The sequence below is a fragment of the Pristis pectinata genome, chromosome 5, assembly GCF_009764475.1.
Source record: "Pristis pectinata isolate sPriPec2 chromosome 5, sPriPec2.1.pri, whole genome shotgun sequence".
Taxonomy (NCBI): Eukaryota; Metazoa; Chordata; class Chondrichthyes; order Rhinopristiformes; family Pristidae; genus Pristis; species Pristis pectinata.
In genome coordinates, this window is record NC_067409.1 from 69,521,419 (window position 1) to 69,544,724 (window position 23,306).

Genomic DNA, 23,306 nt, shown 5'->3' on the forward strand with positions numbered 1-23,306 from the left:
AAACAGTAAACTACACAAAGTATTCACATTTGGAAAAAATAATCATGCCTTATAAATTGTGAGGATGTGTGAGTACTTTGTTTTGATCTATAACATAATGCAGAGAAAGACTACCATCTAATAATTGTGTTTAACAACATTTTTGGTACTGTGAGGTACTTTGGATGCTGGTTTATCATGAAAGGGTAAAATACACAGAAATATGTTAAACAACTAAAAGATCAGGTTTTACTCTCCTGATATAGTATTTCATTTCAATCCTTAATGCATTTTCTGTCTTTATTTCAGATTTCCAGCATCTGCAGATTTTTAAAAAATTTTCATTCACTCTCCAAACTTCTGCAGACAAATAATTTGATACTGTGCACCAAAGAGACTTGCCTGTGAAGAAATACCAGACTGAGGAGGTACCAGAGAGTGACTGACACTCAAAGTTCAGAACAGTTGTCAACACAGACAGGAAGAAAACCTTACCTATGAAGACCTGCACTCTGATATGAATGAAAATAGGAAGAATATATAAACATGTACTATGAAGGTTATCTACATCATCTTCAATATTTACTTTAAAAGAAAATGCAAGTGAAAAGTCCTGGTAAATTATTGTAGCACTTCAGTAAAACATTACACTAAAGGAATTTATAGACATATGGTAGTCTGACTGCATAAGACCTGCATTTTGCAACTGTGCCAACTTAGAAAGTAGTTGCAGTTAACAAGTAATCATTTGATCTTACAGAGCTGTGTAAAATCAAGAGGGGCACAGATTGGATAAACGTACTCAGTCTCTTTCCCAGGGTTGGGGAATCAGGAACTAGAGGACACAGATTTAAGGTGAGAGGGGAGAGATTTAATGGGAACGAGGGCAACTTTTTTTTAAACACAAAGGGTGGTATCTGTGTGGAATGAGCTGCCAGAGTTGGACAGATACATGGATTGGAAAGGTTCAGAAGATTACAGGCTAAACTCTGGCAAATGGGACTAGCCTGGATGGGGCATCTTGGTCGGCATGGACCAGCTGGGCCGAAGAGCCTGCTTCCATGCTGTGTAACTCTATGACTCTATTTAGGAAAGAGGTGCAATCAGAATAATGGAAGAAAATTTCAGTCCAAGCAGGGATTTACCAAGTAAAATATTGGAAATAATATTTGCCTGGAAACTGTATCCTTTGTGGCTGTTTTTCTTTTACTCATATTGTCCATTAATTACTTAATGACAAGAACTGAATCAAAAAGTTTCAACTAACAACCCAGGTTCTAGTCTGAACTTCTGGCACTATCTGCATCGAGTTTGCATGTTCTCCCTGTGACCACATAGGTTCCCCAGATGCTCCAGTTTCCTCCCACATTGCAAAATCATGCAGGTTGGCAGGTTAATTGGCAGCTGCAAATGAGTGAGTAGTAGAATCTGGGAGGAAATTGATAGGAATGTGAAATGAAAGAAATGAGATTAGTAATAGAATCAGTGTAAATGGGTGCTTGACAACTGGCACAGATTTAGTGGGCCAAAGGGCCTGTTTCCATGCTGTATAGCTGTATGATTCTTATAACTCTATGAAGAGTAATTAACATGAAGTTCAATCATACATCATACTGAAAGTAGTGAATATTGTTAATTTGAACTGTCTCCCTGGGGCACTGTTTTTATATTTTGCAAATCTCCCAGTCAGTTTAATGAATTAAAAATTGAAGAGCTGATAGCCTTGAGCACAGTCCCATGTGCTTTGACCAGCCACCCGTGGAGTTGGGTGTAATTAGCCTACTCTTTTTTTTGAGGCAAGGATATCTGTGTCTTGAGCCATTACTCCTTCCCTCATCTGTGGATGGGTTCCTGTGATTGTAATGCAGCAGTCCACTGGGCATGGCACCTATGGGGAGATCCCTTTAACTGACATGTTCTCCATGAGCAAGCGCAAATGTGACAGCAGCTACCATCTGTGAAAGAGCAAGTCAGGTTTTAATGCTTCTTAAAGGGAGTAACCACACTAACAAGTTTAAAAAGCAAAGGTGTCCCAATTTTACAATCTTCTTTGGTGACCACCATCTGAGCCCAAGGGCAAAATGTAATACCCTGCTCTACACAACAAAAATGAGTAAAAAATCAATTTCTAGGCTATTATCATTGCGTTTCTGTCCAGGGCTACTGTTGTTTATCAATGTTGGTCATTGTCCAATTGGCAGCACTCTTAGCTGAGTCAAAAGACTCAATTCCCACTTAGAGACTTAAACACATTTGTCTCAGCTAACACTCCTGAGCAGCGCTAAGGGAGCTGCATTGTCTGAGGTGCTATTTCTCAAATGAGAAATTAAACTAAGATATTGTTTATTCTTTCAAATGAACATAAAAGCTCCTCTGGCACTATTTCGAAGAGCAGGGAATTATCCCTATGTTCTGGAAAAAAAAATTATCCTATCACAAATTGGCAGCTTTACTTCCTACAATAAAATTGTGAAAATAATTTTAAAATATGTACAGTTTACTCCCAGCCATGGGGAGTAGGAGGGCTGGAGGTGGGGAAGGAGAATAGACCCATAGAACACCAAGCACAGAAAACAGGCCATTCGGCCCCTCTAGTCTGTGCTGAAACTTTATTCCACTAGTCCCATTGACCTGCACCCAATCCATAACCCTCCAGACCTCTCCCATCCATGTATCTAACCAATTATTCTTAAAACTTAAGAGTGAGCCTGCATTTACGATGTCAGATGGCAGCTCATTCCACACTCCCACCACTCTCTGAGTGAAGAAGTTCCCACTAATGTTCACCCTAAACCTTTCCCCTTTCACCCTAAAGCCATGTCGTCTCGTACTTATCTCTCCTAATCTAGGTGGAAAGAACCTACTTGCATCTACTCTGTCTATACCCCTCATAATTTTGTAAACCTCTATCAAATCTCCTCTCATTCTTCTATGCTCCAAGGAATAAAGTCCTAACCTGTTGAATCTTTCCCTGTAACTCAACTCCTGAAGACCCGGCAACATTCTAGTAAATCTTCTCTGCACTCTTTCAATCTTACTGATATCCTTCCTATAGCTAGGTGACCAGAACTGTACACAATACACCAAATTTGGCCTCACCAATGTTTTATACTACCTCACCATAACATCCCAACTCCTATACTTAATACTTTGATTTATGAATGCCAGGATGCCAAAAGCCTTCTTTACAACCCTGTCTACCTGTGACGCCACTTTCAGGAAATTATGCATCTGAACTCCCACATCCCTTTGTTCCTCCGCACTCCTCAGTGCCCTACCATTTACTGTGAATGTCCTACCTTGATTTGTCCTTCCAAAATGCAACACCTTACACTTGTCTGCATTAAATTCCATCTGCCATTTTCTGGCCCATTTTTCCAGTTGGTCTAGATCCCTCTGCAAACTTTGAAAGCCTTCTTCGCTGTCCACAACACCTGCAACCTTAGTTTCATCAGCAAACTTGCTGATCCAATTTACCACATTGTCATCTAGATCATTGATATAGACGACAAACAGCAATGGTCCCAGCACAGATCCCTGAGGCACACCACTAGTCACAGGCCTCCAGTCTGAGAAACGATCATCCACTACCACTCTCTGTCTTCTCCCACACAGCCAATTTCAAGTCCAGTTTACAACCTCTCCATGGATACCTAGTGTCTGAACCTTTTGAACTAACCTCCCATGTGGGACCTTGTCAAAGGCTTTACTAGAGTCCATGTAGACAACATCCACAGCCTTTCCTTCATCTACTTTCTTGGTAACCTCCTCGAAAAACTCTACAAGATTCATTAAACACGATCTACCACGCACAAATCCATGCTGACTATCCTTAATCAGCCCTTGGCTGTCCAAATACTTGTATATCCGATCTCTCAGTGAGGAAGTAAACGGTTAAGAAACTGTGACTGACTGTAACTGTACATATAACTGACGGAAAAATACCTTGCAAGCAAAAGCACGCAAGCTACTGACTCATGGATAGGTGATAATTACTGTGTCCCGAACCTTGGTTGCAGACCAGTTATGCTAGACAATTAGGGTGGTGGGTGCAATAAACAATGAATGGGAAGCTTGTCCTAAACAATAGGTGCAATGTCTGTCTTTGGATCTCTGAGGCCTGACCAAAACTCGCGGCGCCGCATTCATTAAGTGTGCATGACAATATCTGTATAAATATCTGTCTGCTCCTTGGTACGGGGGAGACCTCGGGAAGTGACTCTCAAAGAGTGCTGAAGAGACCCCTCCCTGGTAGTATACTACTAATAAACGTTTTAACTGAATCAACCTGGTGGCACTGTGTTACTTTGTAGCAGACAGAAGTGGGAACTTAAAATCGGGACAACATCAGAACACCTTCCAATAATTTACCGACTACTGATGTCAGGCTCACCAGCCTGTAATTACCTGGTTTACTTTTAGAGCCTTTTTTAAACAACACAACAACATGAGCTACCCTCAAGTCCTCCGGCACCACACCCGTGGCTAAGGACATTTTAAATATATCTGCCAGGGCCCCTGCAATTTCTGCACTAGTCTTTCTCAAGTCAGGCCTGCGGGATTTATCTACCTTTATTCACTGTAAGGCAGCAAGCACCTCCTCCTCTTTAATCTCCATATGTTCCATGACACTACTGCTTGTTTCCCTTCCTTCCATATCCACCATGCCAGTTTCCTGAGTAAATACTGATGCAAAAAAGATCTCCCCCATCTCCTGAGGCTCCACACATAGCCCACCACTCTGATCTTCTAGGGGACCAATTTTGTCCCTTACTATCCTTTTACTCTTAATATACTTGTAGAAACCCTTCGGGTTTACCTTCACATTATCTGCCAAAGCAACCTCATGTCTTCTTTTTGCCTTCCTGATTTCCTTCTTTGGTATTTTCTTACATTTTCTATACTCTTCAAGTACCTCATTTGTGCCTAGTTGCCTATACCTGCTATACACCTCTCTCTTTTTCTTAACCAGATCACTAATATCCCTTGAAAACTAAGGTTCCCTATGCCTATTAACTTTGCCTTTAATCCTGGCAGGAACATGCAAACTTTGCACTCTCAAAATTTCACCTTTGAAGGTCTTCCACTTACTGAACACATCCTTGCCAAAAAACAACTTATCCCAATCCATTCTTACTAGATCCTTTGTCATTTCCACAAAATTGGCCTTTCTCCAATTTAGAACTTCAACTCGAGGACCAGACCTATCCTTATCCAATAATTAACTTGAAACTAATGACATTATGGTCACTGGACCCAAAATATTCACCTACACATACTTCTGTCCCCTGACCTGTCTGGTTCCCTAATAGGAGATCAAGTATTGCATTCTCTCTCGTTGGTACCTCTATATACTGATTTAGAAAACTTTCCTGAACACATTTGACAAACTCCAAGCCATCCAGCCCTTTCACAGTGCGGGAGTCCCAGTCAATATGTGGAAAGTTAAAATCCCCTACTATTACAACTTTCTGTTTCTTACATCGGTCTGCTATCTCTCTACAGATTTGCTCCTCCAATTCTCTCTGACTATTGGGCGGTCTATAATACAAACCTATCAGTGTGGTCACACCTTTCCCGTTCCTCAACTCCACCCATATGGCCTCTGTAGACGAGCCCTCTGGGCTGTCCTGTCTACGCACAGCTGTGATATTTTCCCTGACTAGTAATGCCACTCCTCCCCCTTTCATCCCTCCCCCTCTATCACATCTGAAACAATGGAACCCTGGAACATTAAGCTGCCAGTCCTGCCCCTCCTGCAACCAAGTCAGTTGCAAAAAAATATAACATACATCACACACCAGTTGCATAAACCTTCAAATAAACTACCGAACGACATGTCATCTCCTTATCCTTTTTAAATATAGAATTGGAATGTAAAACATTTTTAAGTCTAAAGTCTTAATGTAAAATACAGCAAAAATCAATCAAATGAATGACTACCCACCAGCACATGAAGTTCCAAATTTTAAGAGGATGTTCCTGCAAATCAGCCTACAACTGCACTGCCCTTATGTATAAATGTAAATAAACTAAAAAAACCTAATTTTGCATTTTAAAAAAAAATTATGAAATTGCTTATGAATATTCTCAGAATTCTTTGCCAGTTGCATGAGAATTCCAGATACATAAATACTGGATAAACAAGAGCTTACTGTAATTGGCTATAAGGTGTTCAGGGATCATTTTGAAAGGGATGTGAGGGCAAAATAGCAATGCAGGTCTTTTTATTTTCGAGAGTTCAAATCAGTGAAGGCATGTATTAAATCAAGCCCTGAATGCAAAAGAAACCGCTAGGGATTACATGATGCTGAGCTTTTGTTTCAAAAAGAGATAATGGCAAAATGAGCATGAGTGTTTCCCCAGCCCCAATAAAACAATAATGCCCCCTACCAGTCCCCCTTCAGTTTCCTACCCTTAAGTGCAAATCGATTTCTCACCTCACCCTGCAAACTTAGTGTTCTGCTTTTTTTTAAACTCTGGTTTACACTTACAAAGTAACCAATGGAAGAGTAATAACTCCAGCAACACATCACATGAAGTAAAGAAAAGCTTGTTCATGCTACCCACCATTGAAATTCAATTACTCTAATGAAACAAATCTATAAATTATTTCCTACAAGTTCTCTAGAACTCAGGCATTGAAACCCTCATCTTGATTTCACAATTGAAAAACATATTTGATGCATAAAATTTCAAAGAACCATGAATAATTTTTCTATGTTTATAAAGAATTATATAAATAATCCAACTGCAGCTAAACAGATGCTCAGAGGAATCCAAAAATTCACAATAATCACAATTTTGTGCAAAAATATCCTCTTCATCATAATTATGTTGAAGGAATCGAATGGAACCAGTGGTCATTTATACTGAAGCAAAATACTTATTGTGGAAATCAAAAAAACTGCAGGTCCTAGAAATCTAAGATAAAAACAGAAAATGTTCAAAACACTTGGGCAGCATCAGTGGAGAGAGAAACAGGGTTAATGTTTCAGGTCAATAAACATCCATTAGAGCTGATGAACTATCAAACTGAAATGTTAACCCTGTTTTTCTCCGTCCACCAATGCTGTCTATCCTGCTGCATGTTTTCAGCATCTTGTTTTTATTTCACAATACTGATCATGCTGGAAATATTCAGCAGGGTACAATTGAAAGGTCATTAGCCTAAAACTCCAACTCTCCTAGAACCATAGAATACTACAGCACAGAAAACAGGCCATTCGGCCCTTCTAGACTGTGCTGAAACTTTATTCCACTAGTCCCATTGACCTGCACCCAATCCATAACCCTCCAGACCTCTCCCATCCATGTATCTATCCAATTCATTCTTAAAACTTAAGAGTGAGCCCGCATTTACCACGTCAGACAGCAGCTTGTTCCACACTCCCACCACTCTCTGAGTGAAGAAGTTCCCAATAATGTTCCCCCTAAATCTTTCCCCGTTCACCCTAAAGCCATGTCCTCTCGTACTTATCTCTCCTAATCTAGGTGGAAAGGGCCTACTCGCATTTACTCTATACCCCTCATAATTTTGTAAACCTCTATCAAATCTCCTCTCATTCTTCTGCACTCCAAGGAATAATGTCCTAACCTATTCAATCTTCCCCTGTAACTCAACTCCTGAAGACCCGGCAACATTCTAGTAAATCTACCCTGCACTCTTTCAATCTTACTGATATCCTTCCTATAGTTAGGTGACCAGAACTGCACACAATATGCCAAATTTGGCCTCACCAATGTCTTATACAACCTCACCATAACATCCCAACTCCTATACTTAATACTTTGATTTATGACTGCCAGGATGCCAAAAGCCTTCTTTACAACCCTGTCTACCTGTGACACCACTTTCAGGATATTATGTATCTGAACTCCCACATCCCTTTGTTCCTCCGCACTCCTCAGTGCCCTACCATTTACTGTGTATGTCCTACCTTGATTTGTCCTTCCAAAATGCAACACCTCACACTTGTCTGCATTAAATTCCATCTGCCATTTTCTGGCCCATTTTTCCAGTTGGTCTAGATCCCTCTTCAAGATTTGAAAGCCTTCCTCGCTGTCCACAACACCACCGACCTTAGTGCCATCAGCAAACTTGCTGATTCAATTTACCACATTATCATCTAGATCATTGATATAGACAACAAACAACAATGGTCCCAGCACAGATCCCTGAGGCACACCACTAGTCACAGGCCTCCAGTCTGAGAAACAATCATCCACTACCACTCTCTGTCTTCTCCCACACAGCCAATTTCGAATCCAGTTTACAACCTCTCCATGGATACCTAGTGTCTGAACCTTTTGAACTAACCTCCCATGTGGGACCTTGTCAAAGGCCTTACTAAAGTCCATGCAGACAACATCCACAGCCTTTCCTTCATCTACTTTCTTGGTAACCTCCTCGAAAAACTCTACAAGATTTGTTAAACATGATCTACCACACAAAAAGCCATGCTGACTATCCTTAATCAGCCCTTGGCTGTCCAAATACTTGTATACCCGATCTCTCAGAACACCTTCCAATAACTTACCGACTACTGACGTCAGGCTCAACGGCCTGTAATTACCTGGTTTACTTTCAGAGCCTTTTATAAACAATGGAACAACAGAACAACATGAGCTACTTTCCAGTCCTCCGGCACCGCACCCGTGGCTATTTTAAATATATCTGCCAGGGCCCCTGCAATTTCTACACTAGTCTCTCTCATGGTCCGAGGAAATATCATGTCAGGCTCAGGGGATTTATCTACCTTTATTCACTGTAAGGCAGCAAGCACCTCCTCCTCTTTAATCTCCATATGTTCCATGACACTACTGCTTGTTTCCCTTCCTTCCATATCCACCATGCCAGTTTCCTGAGTAAATACTGATGCAAAAAAGATCTCCCCCATCTCCTGAGGCTCCACACATAGCCCACCACTCTGATCTTCTAGGGGACCAATTTTGTCCCTTACTATCCTTTTACTCTTAATATACTTGTAGAAACCCTTCGGGTTTACCTTCACATTATCTGCCAGAACAACCTCATGTCTTTTTGCCTTCCTGATTTCCTTCTTTGGTATTTTCTTACATTTTCTATACTCTTCAAGTACCTCATTTGTTTCTAGTTGCCTATACCTGCTATACACCTCTCTCTTTTTCTTAACCAGATCGCTAATATCCCTTGAAAACTAAGGTTCCCTATGCCTATTAACTTTGCCTTTAATCCTGGCAGGAACATGTAAACTCTGCACTCTCAAAATTTTGCCTTTGAAGGCCTTCCACTTACTGAACACATCCCTTGCCAGAAAACAACTTATCCCAATCCACTCTTACTAGATCCTTTGTCATTTCCACAAAATTGCCCTTCCTCCAATTTAGAACTTCAACTCGAGGACCAGACCTATCCTTATCCATAATTAACTTGAAACTAATGACATTATGGTCACTGGACCCAAAATGTTCACCTACACATACTTCTGTCACCTGACCTGTCTGGTTCCCTAATAGGAGATCAAGTATTGCATTCTCTCTTGTTGGTACCTCTATCTATTGATTCAGAAAACTTTCCTGAACACATTTGACAAACTCCAAGCCATCCAGCCCTTTCACAGTGTGGGAGTCCCAGTCAATATGTGGAAAGTTAAAATCCCCTGCTATTAAACTTCCTGTTTCTTACATCGGTCTGCTATCTCTCTACAGATTTGCTCCTCCAATTCTCTCTGACTATTGGGCGGTCTATAATACAATCCTATTAGTGTGGTCACACCTTTCCCGTTCCTCAGCTCCACCCATATGGCCTCTGTAGAGGAGCCCTCCAGGCTGTCCTGTCTACGCACAGCTGTGATATTTTCCCTGACTAGTTACACCACACCTCCCCCTTTCATCCCTCCTCCTCTATCCTCTCTTAAAGCAGTTTTGATTATAATCCTACTGTTCATTTGGATCACTGCTCCCCTTACCTGGTCTGGCAACAAAGCAGAAGCATCTCCTTGTTATTCCTTAAAACTTCCAGTAAGACAAGAAAAGCTTTTGCTCGAATTACTGTTGAAGGGCTTTCCAATAAACGGACAATTTTTGTGACAAAATCCTGCAGAAAAGGAACAATCCAGTGAGATAAAGTTGGATCCGTCTCAACATGCATAGTCCTTTAAGAATAATAATGCTTATACAATTGAAAGTATCAACTTTTGACAATAGCTTCAAGCATTCTTTGAAGAAGACAAGTACCTCCATAGATATAATCACCAACAGTGCTTATAAGAGTTGGACTTAACTACACATTTTTCTTATTTGCATGAAGGGACAGGTCTACAGCAGTTTATCACAGTAACGTGGATTGATTATAGAATGCTTCACTTAGCACCAGAGTCAAACAATAAACCCAAGCAGACTATGGAAAGAACTACAGGATTCATAAAGGTGACTGAAAGTCATTGTCTTTTTACATAGTCCCTCAGCATGAAGGGTAGTTAGCTTCCACTCAAAATCTGAAGAGTGCAAGATGCCCATCTGTGAATTCCTATAACGTGGAGAGGCTTTTGCACACTAGCCAACAAGGTGGCTTGCTGGAGCAAGGTCTTGGCCAAATGGCAAGATGAGTCAAGAGAGCTGGAGACCAGGCTCTCCTTCACAGGCTCAGACACAAACACACAAACATACCACACTATAGGGAGGATGTGGTTGCGCTGAAGAGAATGCAAAAGAGATTCACCAGCAGGTTGCCTGGGACTGAAGGACTTGAATGGTGGGGAGAGGTCAGATAGGCTGGACTTCTTTTCTCTGGAGCAGAGGAGGATGAGGGGTGACATCCTCCTCTGATAGAGGTACATCAAATTACAAGCAGCGTGGATAGGGTAGATAGTCAGGATCTTTTTCCCATGATAGGGGCATCAAGAACAAGAGGGCATAGGCTTAAGGTGAAAGGAAGTTTATAGATTCACAGAGTTATACAGCATGAAACAGGCCTTTCAGTCCAACTTGTCCACGCCAAACAAGGTACCTACCTGAGCTAGTCCCATTTGCCTGCTTTTGATCCATGTCCCTCTAAACCTTTCCTATCCAGGTACCTTCCAAATGTCTTTTAAACGTTGCAATTGTACCTGCCTCTACCACTTCCTCTGTCAGCTCATTCCATATACCCACCATCCACTGTGAAAAGTTGCCCCTCAGATCTCCTTTTAATCTTTTCCCCCTCACCTAAAACCTATGTCATCTAGTTTTAGACTCCACTACTCTGGCGAGAAAAGACTGTGACTATCTATCCTATCCATGTGCCTCATGATTTTATAAACTTCTATAAAGTCATCCTTCAGCCTCTACACTCCAGAGAAAACAGTCCCAGCCTATCCAATCCCTTCTTATAACTTGAACCCTCCAGTCCAGTTAACATCCTTGTGAATCTTTTGTGCACCCACTCTAATCACATCCTTCCTATAGGCTGAAGACCAGAACTGTGCACAATACTCCAAATGCAGCCGAACCAATGATTTGTACAACTGTAACATGAGGTCCAACTCCTGTACTCAATGCTTTGGTCAAGGAAGGCAAGTGTACTACACAAACTCTTCACCACTCTGTCTACCTGTGTTGCCACTCAGGGAACTATGTATCTGTATCCCAAGGTTTCGCTGTTCAATAACATTCCCCAGGGCTGTACCATTTACTGGGTATGTCCTGGTCAGGCTTAACTTCCCAAAATACATCATTTCACATTTTTAAGGAGTTTCCTTAAAAATGGGATCTGAGAGGAATTTTTGTTTTAACAAAGAGGCTGATTGATATCTGGAACTCACTTCCAGGGGAGATGGAGGAGTCAGATACAATCAGTACGTTTAAGAGGCTTTTAGACAGATACTTAGATATGCAAGGCTTCGAAGGAGACACAAGAGACTGCAGGTACTGGAATCTGGAGCAACATACAAAGCTCAGTTTCTAAACCTCCCAGTCTGGCCCCAGCAAGGAGCCAATGTATATATGTTCCACTGATTGCTTCTTCCTTCATATTCTACACTCTACCCTCTCCACTATGCGCTGGCCTTGTCTCTTTCTCTCCCACAGCTCCAGGGCCCTTTGTCACTTCCACCCATCAGCTCCCAGCTTCTGACATTATTCCCACATTCCCCCTTCATCTGGATCCACCTATCACCTGCCAGGGTGTTGCTCGACCCATTCCCTTCACCTTTCCCCTCTTTCATCCAGACCAGATGAAGGGTCTTGGCCTGAACCGTTGACTGTCCATTTCCCTCCAGAGAAGGTTTGGAAGAATATGGACCTAATTTTGGCATCTAATTAGTGGAGATGAGCAAAAAGGTCAGCATGGACATAGTGTGCTGAGAGGCCTGTATCTGTACAACTCTGTGACTCTCTAACACACAAGTATTTTGTGTTGGTATTTATCAAGGAGAAAGATGTGAAGGATTGTGAGATCAGTGTGGAGTGTGCTAGTAAAGAGGTAGTGTTGGGTCTCTTAAAGAAGATTAAGTGGATAAGTCCTCAGGCTCTGATGGAATATACCCCAGGTTATTGAGAAAAGGAAGAGATGAGATTGCTGGGGCCTTGACCAAGATCTTTGTGTCCTCTCTAGCCACAGTCTAAGTCCCAGAGGACTGGTGAGTAGCTAATATTGTTCCATTGTTCAAGAAGAGAAATAGGGATAATCCTGGAAACTATAGACTGGTAAATCTTACATTAGTGGTAGGGAAGCTATTGGAGAAGATTCTTAGGGATAGGATTTATAAGCATTTGGAAAATCCTGGCTTAATTAGGGACAGTCAGCATGGTTTTGTGTGGGGCAAGTCATGTCTTACTAACTTGATTGAATTTTTCGAGGAGGTGACGAAGGAGATTGATGAAGATAGAGCTTTGGAAGTGGTCTACATGGATTTTAATAAGGCGTTTGACAAAGTCCCTCATGGTAGGCTCATCCAGAAGATTAAGATGCATGGGATCCATGGTGACTTGGCTGTTTGGATTCAGAATTGGCTTGTCCATAGAAAACGGAGAGTAGTGGTCAAGGGTTTTATTCTGGCTGGAGGTCCATGACTAGTAATGTTCTGCATAGATCCGTACTGGGACCTCTGCTGTTTGTGATATATATAAATGACTTGGACGAAAGCGTGGATGGCTGTGTTAGTAAGTTCACAAACAATACAAAAATTGGTGGCGTTATGGATAGTGCAAAAGATTGCCAAAGGTTACAGTGGGATAAAGATCAGTTGCAGATATGGGCAGAGAAATGGCGGATGGAGTTTAATCTAGCCAAGTGTGAGGTGTTGCACTTTGGGAGATCAAATGTCAAGGGACAGTACACAGTTAATGGCAGGACCCTTAACAGCGTTGATCTACTGAGGGATCTTGGGGTCCAAGTCCATAGCTCCCTGAAAGTGGCTGCACAGGTTGATAGGAAGATAAAGACATGCATGCCATACACCTTCTTTATTAGTCGAGGCATCAAGTTCAAGAGTCGAAGTTATGTTGTAGCTTTATAAAACTCTGGTTAGGTCACATCTGGAGTATTGTATTCAGTTCTGGTTGCCCCATTATAGGGAGGATGTAGAGGCTTTGGAGCAGGTGCAGAAGAGGCTTACGAGGATGTTGCCTGGATTAGAGGACATGTGCTATAAGGAGAGTCATACAGCATGGAAACAGGCCCTTTGGCCCAATATGTCCATGCCAACTGTGTTGCCCAGTTACTCAGTCCCATCTGTCCACATTTGGCCTATAGCCTCTAAACCTCTACTATCCATATGTACATCTTGATGGCTTATAAATGTTGCTAATGTGCCCACCTCAACCACTATATCTGGCAGCTCATTTTAAATATGCTCCACCCTTTGTGTGAAGAAGTTGTCCCTTTTAAATCTCTCGCCTCTGATCGTAAACCAATGCCCTCTTGTTTTTAGCATCGCCGCCCTAGGAAAAAGTGTATGCGCTTTCACCCTGTCCATGCCGCTCATGATTTTATATACCTCTAAGAGGTCACCCCTCAATCTCCTACATTTCAGGGAATAACTTCCTAGTCTATGCAACCTCTCCTTGTAACTCAGGCCTCCAAGTCCAGGCGACGTCCTGGTAAATCTTTTCTGCACTCTTTCTAGTTTAATAACATCTGTGTTATTAAACTGTGCACAATCCTCCAAGTGTGGCCTCACCAGCGTCTTATATAACTGCAACATAACTTCCCAAATCCTATAGTCAGTGCCCTGATTGATGAAGGCCAGCATGCCAAACGCCTTCTTCACCACCTTACCTGTAATACTGCTTTCAACGAACAATGTACTTGCACTCCTAGGTCCCTCTGTTCTATGACACTCCCCAGGGCCCTACCATTCACTGTACAGGTCCTACACGGGTTTGATCTCCCAAAATGCAATATCTCACATTTATCTGGATTGAAAGCCATTTGCCAGTCCTCAGCCCACATACCGAGCTGATCAAGATCCCCCTGTAATTTTTCATAAACTTCTACATTATCTACAACACCACCTATTTTAGTATCATCCGCAAAGTTACTAACCACGCCTTGTACATTCACATCCAAGTAGTTTATATAAATTACAAACAACAAAGGTCCCAGCACCGACCCCTGTGGCACACCACTAAACACAGACCTCCAGTCTGAGAAAGAACCCTCAATCATCACCCTCTGCTTCCTACCACTAAGTCACTTATGAATCTAATCCACAATCTCCCCCAGGATCCTATGCAACCTAATCTTCCAGACTAACCTGCCATGAGGGGCCTTGTCAAAGGCCTTGCTCAAGTCCATATAGACAACATGCGCTGCCCTACCCTTGGTTACCTCCTTGAAGAACTCTGGGAGATTTGTCAAACACAACTGCCCACGCACAAACCTGTGCTGTCTCAAATCAGACCCTGTCTCTCCAAATGTTGGTAGATCCTGTCCCTCAGAATCCCCTCCCACAATTTACCCACCACCGATGTCAGACTCACTGGCATTTGTGCCAACAACAGTGATGTTATCAGTAAATTTGCATATGGCATGGAAGATGTGCTTAGCCACATAGTCATGTGTGTATAGAGAGTAGAGCAGGGAGCTAAGCACACAGCCTTGAGGTCCAAGAGAAACAAAGGACTGCAGATGCTGGAATCTAGATGAAAAACACTGCGATGCTGGAGGAACTCAGCAGGCCAAGCAGCATCCGTGGAGAAAAGCAGGCAGTTAATTTGTTGTGTCAGGATCCTTCTTCAGGATAGGAAAAGGAGAAGCCCAATATATAGGAGGAAAAAGCAGAGCAGTGATAGGTGGACAAAAGAGGGGAGGTGGGGTGGGCACAAGGTGGCGATAGGTAGATGCAGGTAAGAGATAGTGATAGGCAGGTGCGGGGGAGAGGGGAGAGCAGATCCACCAGGGGATGGGTCAAAGGTAAGGAGAGAAAGGAAAAAAAAGGGACCATAGAAAAAAGAGAGAGGCTAGGAAAAGGAAGAAGAGAAGAAACGTGATGGGGGGAGGTGGGTGTTGTGGGGAAGGGGGGTGGGGATTACTTAAAGTGGGAGGACAACGTTCATTCAATGAAGTCCACCTGTGTTGATGGTCAGCGAGGAGATGTTGTTACTAATCCTCACTGATTGAGGTCTGCCACTGAGGAAGTCGAGTATCCAGTTGCCGAGGGAGCCCAGGTCTTGAAGCTTGATGATGAGTGTGGATAGGATGATTTGAGTTCATTGAGTTATACCGCACGTTATACAGTCCCATTTGCCAGCATTTGACCCATAACCTTCTCAACCTTTCCAATCCATGTAACTGTCTTTTACAAGTTGTTATTGTACCTGCCTCAACCACTTCCTCTGGCAGCTCATTCCACATACAGACCACTCTTTGTATAAAACAGTTGCCTCTCAAGTTCCTATTGAATTTGTCCCCTCTCACCTTAAACCTATGCCCTCAAGCTCTTGATTCCCCAACCCTGGGAAAAAGACGGAGTTCATTCACCCTACCTAAGCCGCTCACAATTTTATACACCTCTGTAAGATCACCTCCCAGTCTCCTACACTCCAAGGAATAAAGTCCGAGCCTGTCCAACCTCTCCCTGTAACTCAGTCCCTCAAGTCCTGGCAACATCCTTGTAAATCTTTTCTGCACTCTTTCCAGTTTAATAACATCTTTTCTATAGCTGGGAGACCAAAGCCGAACACAATACTTCAAGTGCAACCTCACCAGTGTCCTGTACAACCTCACCAAGACCTCACAAGTATTATACTCAGTGCCCTGACTGATGAAGGTCAGCATGCCAAAAGCCTTTTTCACCACCCTGTCTGTCTGTGACTCTCCTTTCAGGGAACCATGTATTTATACTTCGTCCCCTCTTTTCTGCAACACTCCCCAAGGCCCTGCTGTTCACTGTGAAAGTCCTACCTGGATTTGACTTTCCAAAATGCAACACCTCGCATTCATCCAAATTAAACTCTATTCGTCATTCCTCGGCTCACTTAGCTGATCAAGATCACCCTGTAATTTTTGATAACCTTCTTAAACACTGAGCTGTAGTCGATGAAGAGCAACCTGACAAATGAGTTCCTGTTGTCAGATGGGACAGAGCAGAGTGAAGCTCCAGAGAAATTGCATCTGCTGTTGACCTGTTGTGGTGGTAGCCAAATTGAAGCGATTCCAGGTCATCTCTGAGGCAAGAGTTGATTTGCGCCATAGCCAACCTCTCGAAGTGCTTCATTATGGTAAGTTCAAACGAGATGTGCAGGGCAAGTTTTTACACACAGAGTGGTGGTACCTGGAATGCACTGCCGGGGCAGTAATGAATATGTAGAGAATGGAGGAATATGGATACTGTGTTGGCAGAAGGGATTAGTTTAGTTAGGCTTTTAATTACTGGTTTAATTAGTTCAGTACAACATTGTGGGCCGACAGGCCTGTGCTGTACTGTCCTATATCTAAACACACACATGCACAACATCCTGACCACACATACACAGACCCATATTCTTGCCCACAGCTTTTTCCTCATCTCCTTTCTTCATTCTTATCTACCTCAACCGTGGCTAGCAAAGATGCAAAAATCTCTATCACTGCCCCAGCAATCTCCTCCCTTGCCTCCCATGGCAACTTGGGATGGGTCTCATGTCTTCTCCCCCAGATCCTCACCCACAGCATCCCTGCCTCTCTAGCTGTTCATTCCCTCCAAGAGTGATGTCGCCCACTGACTGCTGACACTCGACCTCTTTACGGACCCTCCACACTTGCCCTCCCACCGCCCCCTCCCCAGTCCCAGCAGTTGTACTGCCAGAGACCTGTGGCTGAGCTCAGAACCTCAGCTCTCTCCCAGGAAATCTCGGGAGAATCTCCAGCCCCCACATGGTGCTGCCAGAGGTTGGCAGATCCCGGTCTCCCGGTGCTGTAGGTCCCAGCTGATGGATAAAGCTCATCCTGTGAAAGCCGGAGCCTCAGCCTCTCACTCAGTCACCATCAGCACTCTGTACATACACTGACTCCAGAATCGGGGGCTCCTCTCCATCCCCTCCCCAGACTCACAGGGGCTCCTCCCCACCTTCTCCCAGACGAAAGGGGCTTCCATCACCGCACCCTTCCCAAACCAGGAGATCCCAGTCCATCCCCCCCCCCCCCCCACCACCAAACCCAGGGGCCTCTGTCTCCCACATCACCCCCCTCCCCCCAAACTGATGGAACCTCCATTTCCCACAGGAACACATGCCGTTGACTGGAGTTGAGCAGGTTGAGAGATCAATAAAACCATGGAGGAATGTTGTAAGTAGCTTGTGCTGCAGTCTCAAACATACCCGTGCCTTAATCTAGCTTTATTTCTGGTATCTAGGAAAACACTGGAAATAGGCCATTTTGCAGATGGACTGGGATGTGAACACAGGTACAATAAAAAGAGAAGCAGGAATAGGCCATATGGTTCCCTTGAGCCTGCACAACCATTCAATATCATGGCTGGTCTTGCATGTCAGGTCCATTTTCCCAGCTGATTTCCACATCCAACTCTCTTTGTGTTCCAAAAGCCTTAGAGTCATAGAGTTACACTGCATGGAAACAGGCCCTTCAGTCCAACTCGTCCATGCCAAGCTAATCCCATTCTCTGTGTTTGGCCCATATCCCTCTAAACCTTTCCTATTCATGAACCTGTCCAAATATCTTTTAAATGTAATCGTCCCCACCTCTACCACTTCCTCTAGCAACTAGTTTCATATACGCACCACCCTCTGTGTGAAAAAGTTTCATCTCAGGTTCCCTTTAAATCTCTCACCTTAAACCTATGCCCTCTAGTTTTCCCCCTACCCTGGGGAAAAGACTGTGACCATCCACCTCATCAATGCTTTGATCTCAGTCTTGAATATGTTAAAAACTGAGCATCCCCAGCCTCCTGAGTAAATCATTTCAAAGACTGTGTGGTATTCAAGACTGAGCAGCTCAATAAGAAACAGAGGCTATCATAAAACACTAAATCCACCTGTGCTGCATGTCCTGTTCCACTTGATGGAGCAAGATTTTACATAGATACATCATTACCAGTCAACATAAAAATAATACAATATTGTTGATGCCATCCTATAGTACCAGAAATAAACCTAGATTAAAACTCAACTTTGTTTGGCACTACAGGTAGAATTTTTGCAGCACACGGTGACTACTTACAGTATTCCTCTGCGGTTCCACTGATCTTTCATCAACTGTCACGAGGGAAGACTCTGTAGAAATGCTTCATCAGTTCAGATGAACTTACAATCATTTCCCCCCTTCTGGCCTATGGTGTAATTTCAATAAGTATTTACTTTTTTGAGAGTACTTTTATTTGTTCTCCTATCTTGTGACCCTGTTTTGGGAGTGACTTTTCTCTAAATCTACTGTGAGGGTTGTTGGACAGCTGGACTCCAGTGTATAATAGTGTCGTTGTACTAATGTACAAGACCAGCTCTTTTTTATTTACATTACAGAAACCAACAGCATATTTGTCAAAACTACTTTCTCTGGGTCTGTGATGCTGTTGAGAAAGAAAGCTCAGCTCAGTTACATGATGACTCTTGTTAATAGGACAGAAATTATGTCTCCACAATAGGCACTGCAACAGCAGCCTTTATCTAAGATACTGCAGCTTGATATCATGGTGAAGCATCAGAGTTAATCTGTAAGAAATATTGTAGGCATGGGCCTCTTTAACACTGACCCTTCCAGCACTATTCCTTGTGTTTGATCCACTCTGCTCTCTGTGAATCTGAGTTCTTATGGTGCAGATGGACCTGAATAAACTGCAATGTAAGCTGCTCTGTTGGATTCACCAGAGAGATATCTGGCAACATCATGGGCAGTGGGAAAGACAATTATTAGCAGTACTGGGTCACAGGTTTTAAAATCAGCAGAATTAAATCTCACAAGCTCCATGAGTACAGTGACAGATGGGTTGACTCCGTGGAGAGGCAAGTCTGTTTAATAATCACTTTTTAACGTTCAAGACAACTGATAAATGACAGCCCCACATGATCCATTTTCACCAGTATTTATTCTGCCCATGGAAAAAGTGGGCCTCTTACCAAAAATAGGAATACAATTTCAAGCAGCAGCATTTCAAATGATTCAGCATGCTGTTTGTGGGGTAATGGATCCCAAAGTTTCACATACATACTCAAGTGCAGCTGTTTCACAATGGCTCAGCTGAGTGATGTCTTCACTCAGACAAAGAGTCAGAGAGCACAGGAAGCGTTCAGCGTACCATGTCGATGCTATTTACCAGCGGTTGGTGTGTAGCCTTCTTTGCCCCGGCAATTCAAGTGCTCGCTTAGATCTTTTAAATGTTGTGAGAGTACCTGTCTCCACCACCCATTCAGATTCCAACCACTCTTTCTGTGAAAACCTTCTTCCTCACAGACCCTCTATATCTCGTACTCCTTACCCCAAGCCTCTACCTTCTAGATTTAGATGTCTCTGCAGTGGTAAAGATTTTCCTACCAGCTACTATATCTATGCTCCTCTTAATTTTCTACACCTCTGTCAGGTCCCTCCTCAGTTTCGTCCACTAAGGCAACCCAGACAATTCACTACTCATAACTGAGAAACTCCATCCCAGGCAACATCTTGGTGAATCTCCAGGGCTTTTCTACAGAGTAGCAACCAGAACTATAAACTATACTCCAGCTGTGGTCTAACCAAAGTTTTATAAAGTTGTCCCTGCTCTTATATGTTATGCCCTAGGTAATGAAGACCAGAATTCCATTCATGAATACAGATGAGAAGTATTCACTTCAGACTTCACCTACGCCCTCTGGTGCCACATACAGATTGCCATTTTGATTCCTAATGAGCCCCACTCCTTCCCTGGTTGCACTCTTAGCCTCATAAAATGCTTTGGGATTTTCTTTAATCTTGTCCGCCAGTCGTATTTTGCGATTCCTCATTGCCCTTCCTAATTTCTATTTTAGGTATTCTTCCCTTCATCCCCCAAACACTATGCCTTTGTTGTTATGCCTTTGTTGCAGGGATTGCCTGGTCTCTAAATAGCATTCTTTGCATTCCTTCACCAAACAACAAGGGAAAATCATTGCTGAATGTCAGCTCTGTCAACTTCCCACAGTCAGGCAGGCTTTTATCACTGGAACAACTCCACCGGGAGACCATCGACGATGGGGATTTAACCCCCACTGCTTGCGAAATATGCCACAATCCCCTCAACGGTCTAGGATCTCCACTATTCAGAGAATTGAAGACTTTTTTCCACCACTGCCATTCCCACTGTGTACTTAATTTTTCTTCCTGCTTTAACCCTCTCCTACATTTCAGTACAGCAGTGCTCCAGCATACATTGCTGAATAGTGGAGTTCTGGACATGATTACATACTAAACAATTTGACTACATTGCTTAGAGATGGAATTTTGAAGGAAACATTTCTCATAACACATATCACATCATGAACTAGCACCAGACCCCTAAATGAATGTCCCACAGTGAACCCCAGCATGTACACCAAAGTAGACATCAGAGTCACCATGTTGTCTAAAGTTCTATCCTTTCAATGAGGCATTAACCTGAAGGCTCTTAGTTCAATTGGATGCAGAAGATCCCATGACTCTATTTGAAGAGGACGATGAAGATTGTCTGGATTCTTGGTAAACAGAACCCTTCAGCTTATACCATCTACCAGCAGAGAATCTGGCCATTCTTTCACATGTGTGCTACTGCTACACATTTAACAACAGCACTGCACCTTGATACCTGAAGCTTGGTAAGACAAAATTGCAAATTATTTCTTTCTGTACATGGTTCAGCGAGAAAAGTGGCTCTGATCAAATTATTTCCTCATTTTGTGTACTTTTCAAAATATAGGCAGACAAAATCGTGTGGGAATATCATAAAATAAAAACTCCCAAATCCATGGCGGCTTGGAAGCTGCACGATATATTAAAGTCATCATGTAATCACTCTGTTTAGATTGGCATTAGTCGTCTTTCCGCAACGGAGTAAAGCCCTTGGCAGAGAAAGAAAACACTGATGCAGGATATCACGAAGGTTATTAAGATCAGCCAAATGAGTTTAAAAACTCTGCAAGAAGGGGATAGAGATTGGCAAGGGCCAATCATGAGAATGAGTTTGTTTAGGAACAGAGCAATGAACATTAATTTCAACACAGTGAGAACAGACAAGGTGATTAGAAAGGATCTATTTACTTTAGGAGTGAGATCAGTAATTAGGAGCATAAGTATAAGGTTATAGGCAGAAGAATTTGAGAGAAAATGTTTTCACTCAAAGAGGAGTTGCAGTTTGGAGGTCATTGCCTGAAAATGCGCTAGAAGGAAAAATTCTCCCCACACTTAAAAATTAGTTGGATGATCACTGTGAATGCAGTATCCCATGAGACTGCAGGCCAAAGCTGAAAACTGGGATTAGTCTCAATTAACTTCCTCTGTGAGCATGGTCACAAAAAAATAAATGGCTGAATATCTCTGTGATTCTATAAATATATGGACAAAGAAATGCCTGCAGGATGCCCTCAGAGAGAAATGTTAATGGAATCTTTGTAAAAGATAGAGCTTCACAACACCATTGGCACGTGTACTGTGATTCAACCAGAAGTAAAGCGCAAGTGCAGCTTGCACAAAACTTTCCAACCCTACTTTCCTGAAGTGAGGAAAGCGTCAAGAAGTGGTTGAAATATACATAGGATAACAATAGCGTAAATCCCCCTGTGCAATATATCCTAAACACCCCTTTGCACAGTCAATACCTAAAACTTTTTTAAATTTTTAAAATTTTTATTTACAGCGTGGTAACAGGCCCTTTCGGCCCAACGAGTCCGCGTCACCCATTTTACGCCCCGAATTAACCTACCTGTACGTCTTTAGAATGTGGGAGGAAACCGGAGCACCCGGAGGAAACCCATGCAGACACGGGAGAACGTACAAACTCCTTACAGACAGTGACGGGAATCGAACCCCGATCGCTGGCGCTGTAATAGTGTCACGCTAACCGCTACGCTACCGTGCCACCACAACAGAGTACATGGATCATGCCATTGGCATGCTGAAACCCATTTGCTCTCCTTGGCCACTCTGAAGTAACCCCACTGCACCAAGACAACAGCAGTTAAGATTTGTCCTGGGCCACCTGGTGTACGACTGTGACACCACGTGGGTGCAGCTCTGCCTCCTGCTGTGTGGTGAGCGCCACACAGCAGGAGCATTAATTGTTTACTTAATGCTTGACCTGAGTTTTCACTATGGCTGCATTATGAGAAAAAATGTGTATTACTGCAAAGCACTTAACTATCCTGGTAGTTTTTAGGTGACATAAATGAACACAAAAAACTTTGTTCCTCAATACAATTATATATGCTATGAAATCAATTGCAGCTCACACTTCGAACTTTACTGAAAATGAGCAAACTAAAATATAAAGAAATGAAAACAATTCCTGCTCTCTGGTAGTGAAAAGCTATGAACTCAATGACTCAAGGCAACAACTCACCATCATCTTCCCAGGGGCAATTAGAGATGGATAACTATGGTCTTGGCAGCAATAGCCACAGCTTGTAAATGAGTGTAAGAAAACTGCATATGAAGACATTTTGCAAACAGACACAAAGGGCCAGTAAATATTAACTAAATGAAATTAATCTTATGCCATACCTTTTCCTGCACCAGTCTTTGTAAGTGCACGCCAGATGAGAGCATTGCAATAAACATGGTCAATATGTACTGTTGAATACGGCTTACTCCTGCCTGCAGGGAGTTCACTACTGCCGTAAGGCCGACCTTGTCAATGACACTTTGAAAAGCACTAGCAGAATGGTGGGTAATTCTGCACAAAGCCTGCAGGGACCAGAGAAATACATCACAGATTCAATCTGATTATACA

At 42.8% G+C, this 23,306-nt stretch overlaps 1 protein-coding gene across 2 annotated transcripts in view; it reads right to left on the bottom strand.

Moving 5' to 3' along the window:
- The window catches only part of ulk4 (unc-51 like kinase 4), a 527,384-nt gene that overhangs the window by 312,558 nt on the left and 191,520 nt on the right, over positions 1 to 23,306 (bottom strand). For both annotated transcript variants that reach the window (XM_052015441.1, XM_052015440.1), the window contains exons 21-22: positions 23,078 to 23,260; positions 9,930 to 10,057 (exon numbers count right to left, since the gene is read on the bottom strand). In XM_052015441.1, coding sequence (XP_051871401.1) covers positions 9,930 to 10,057; positions 23,078 to 23,260 — 311 coding nt within the window. The remainder of the gene's footprint in view (positions 1 to 9,929; positions 10,058 to 23,077; positions 23,261 to 23,306) is intronic.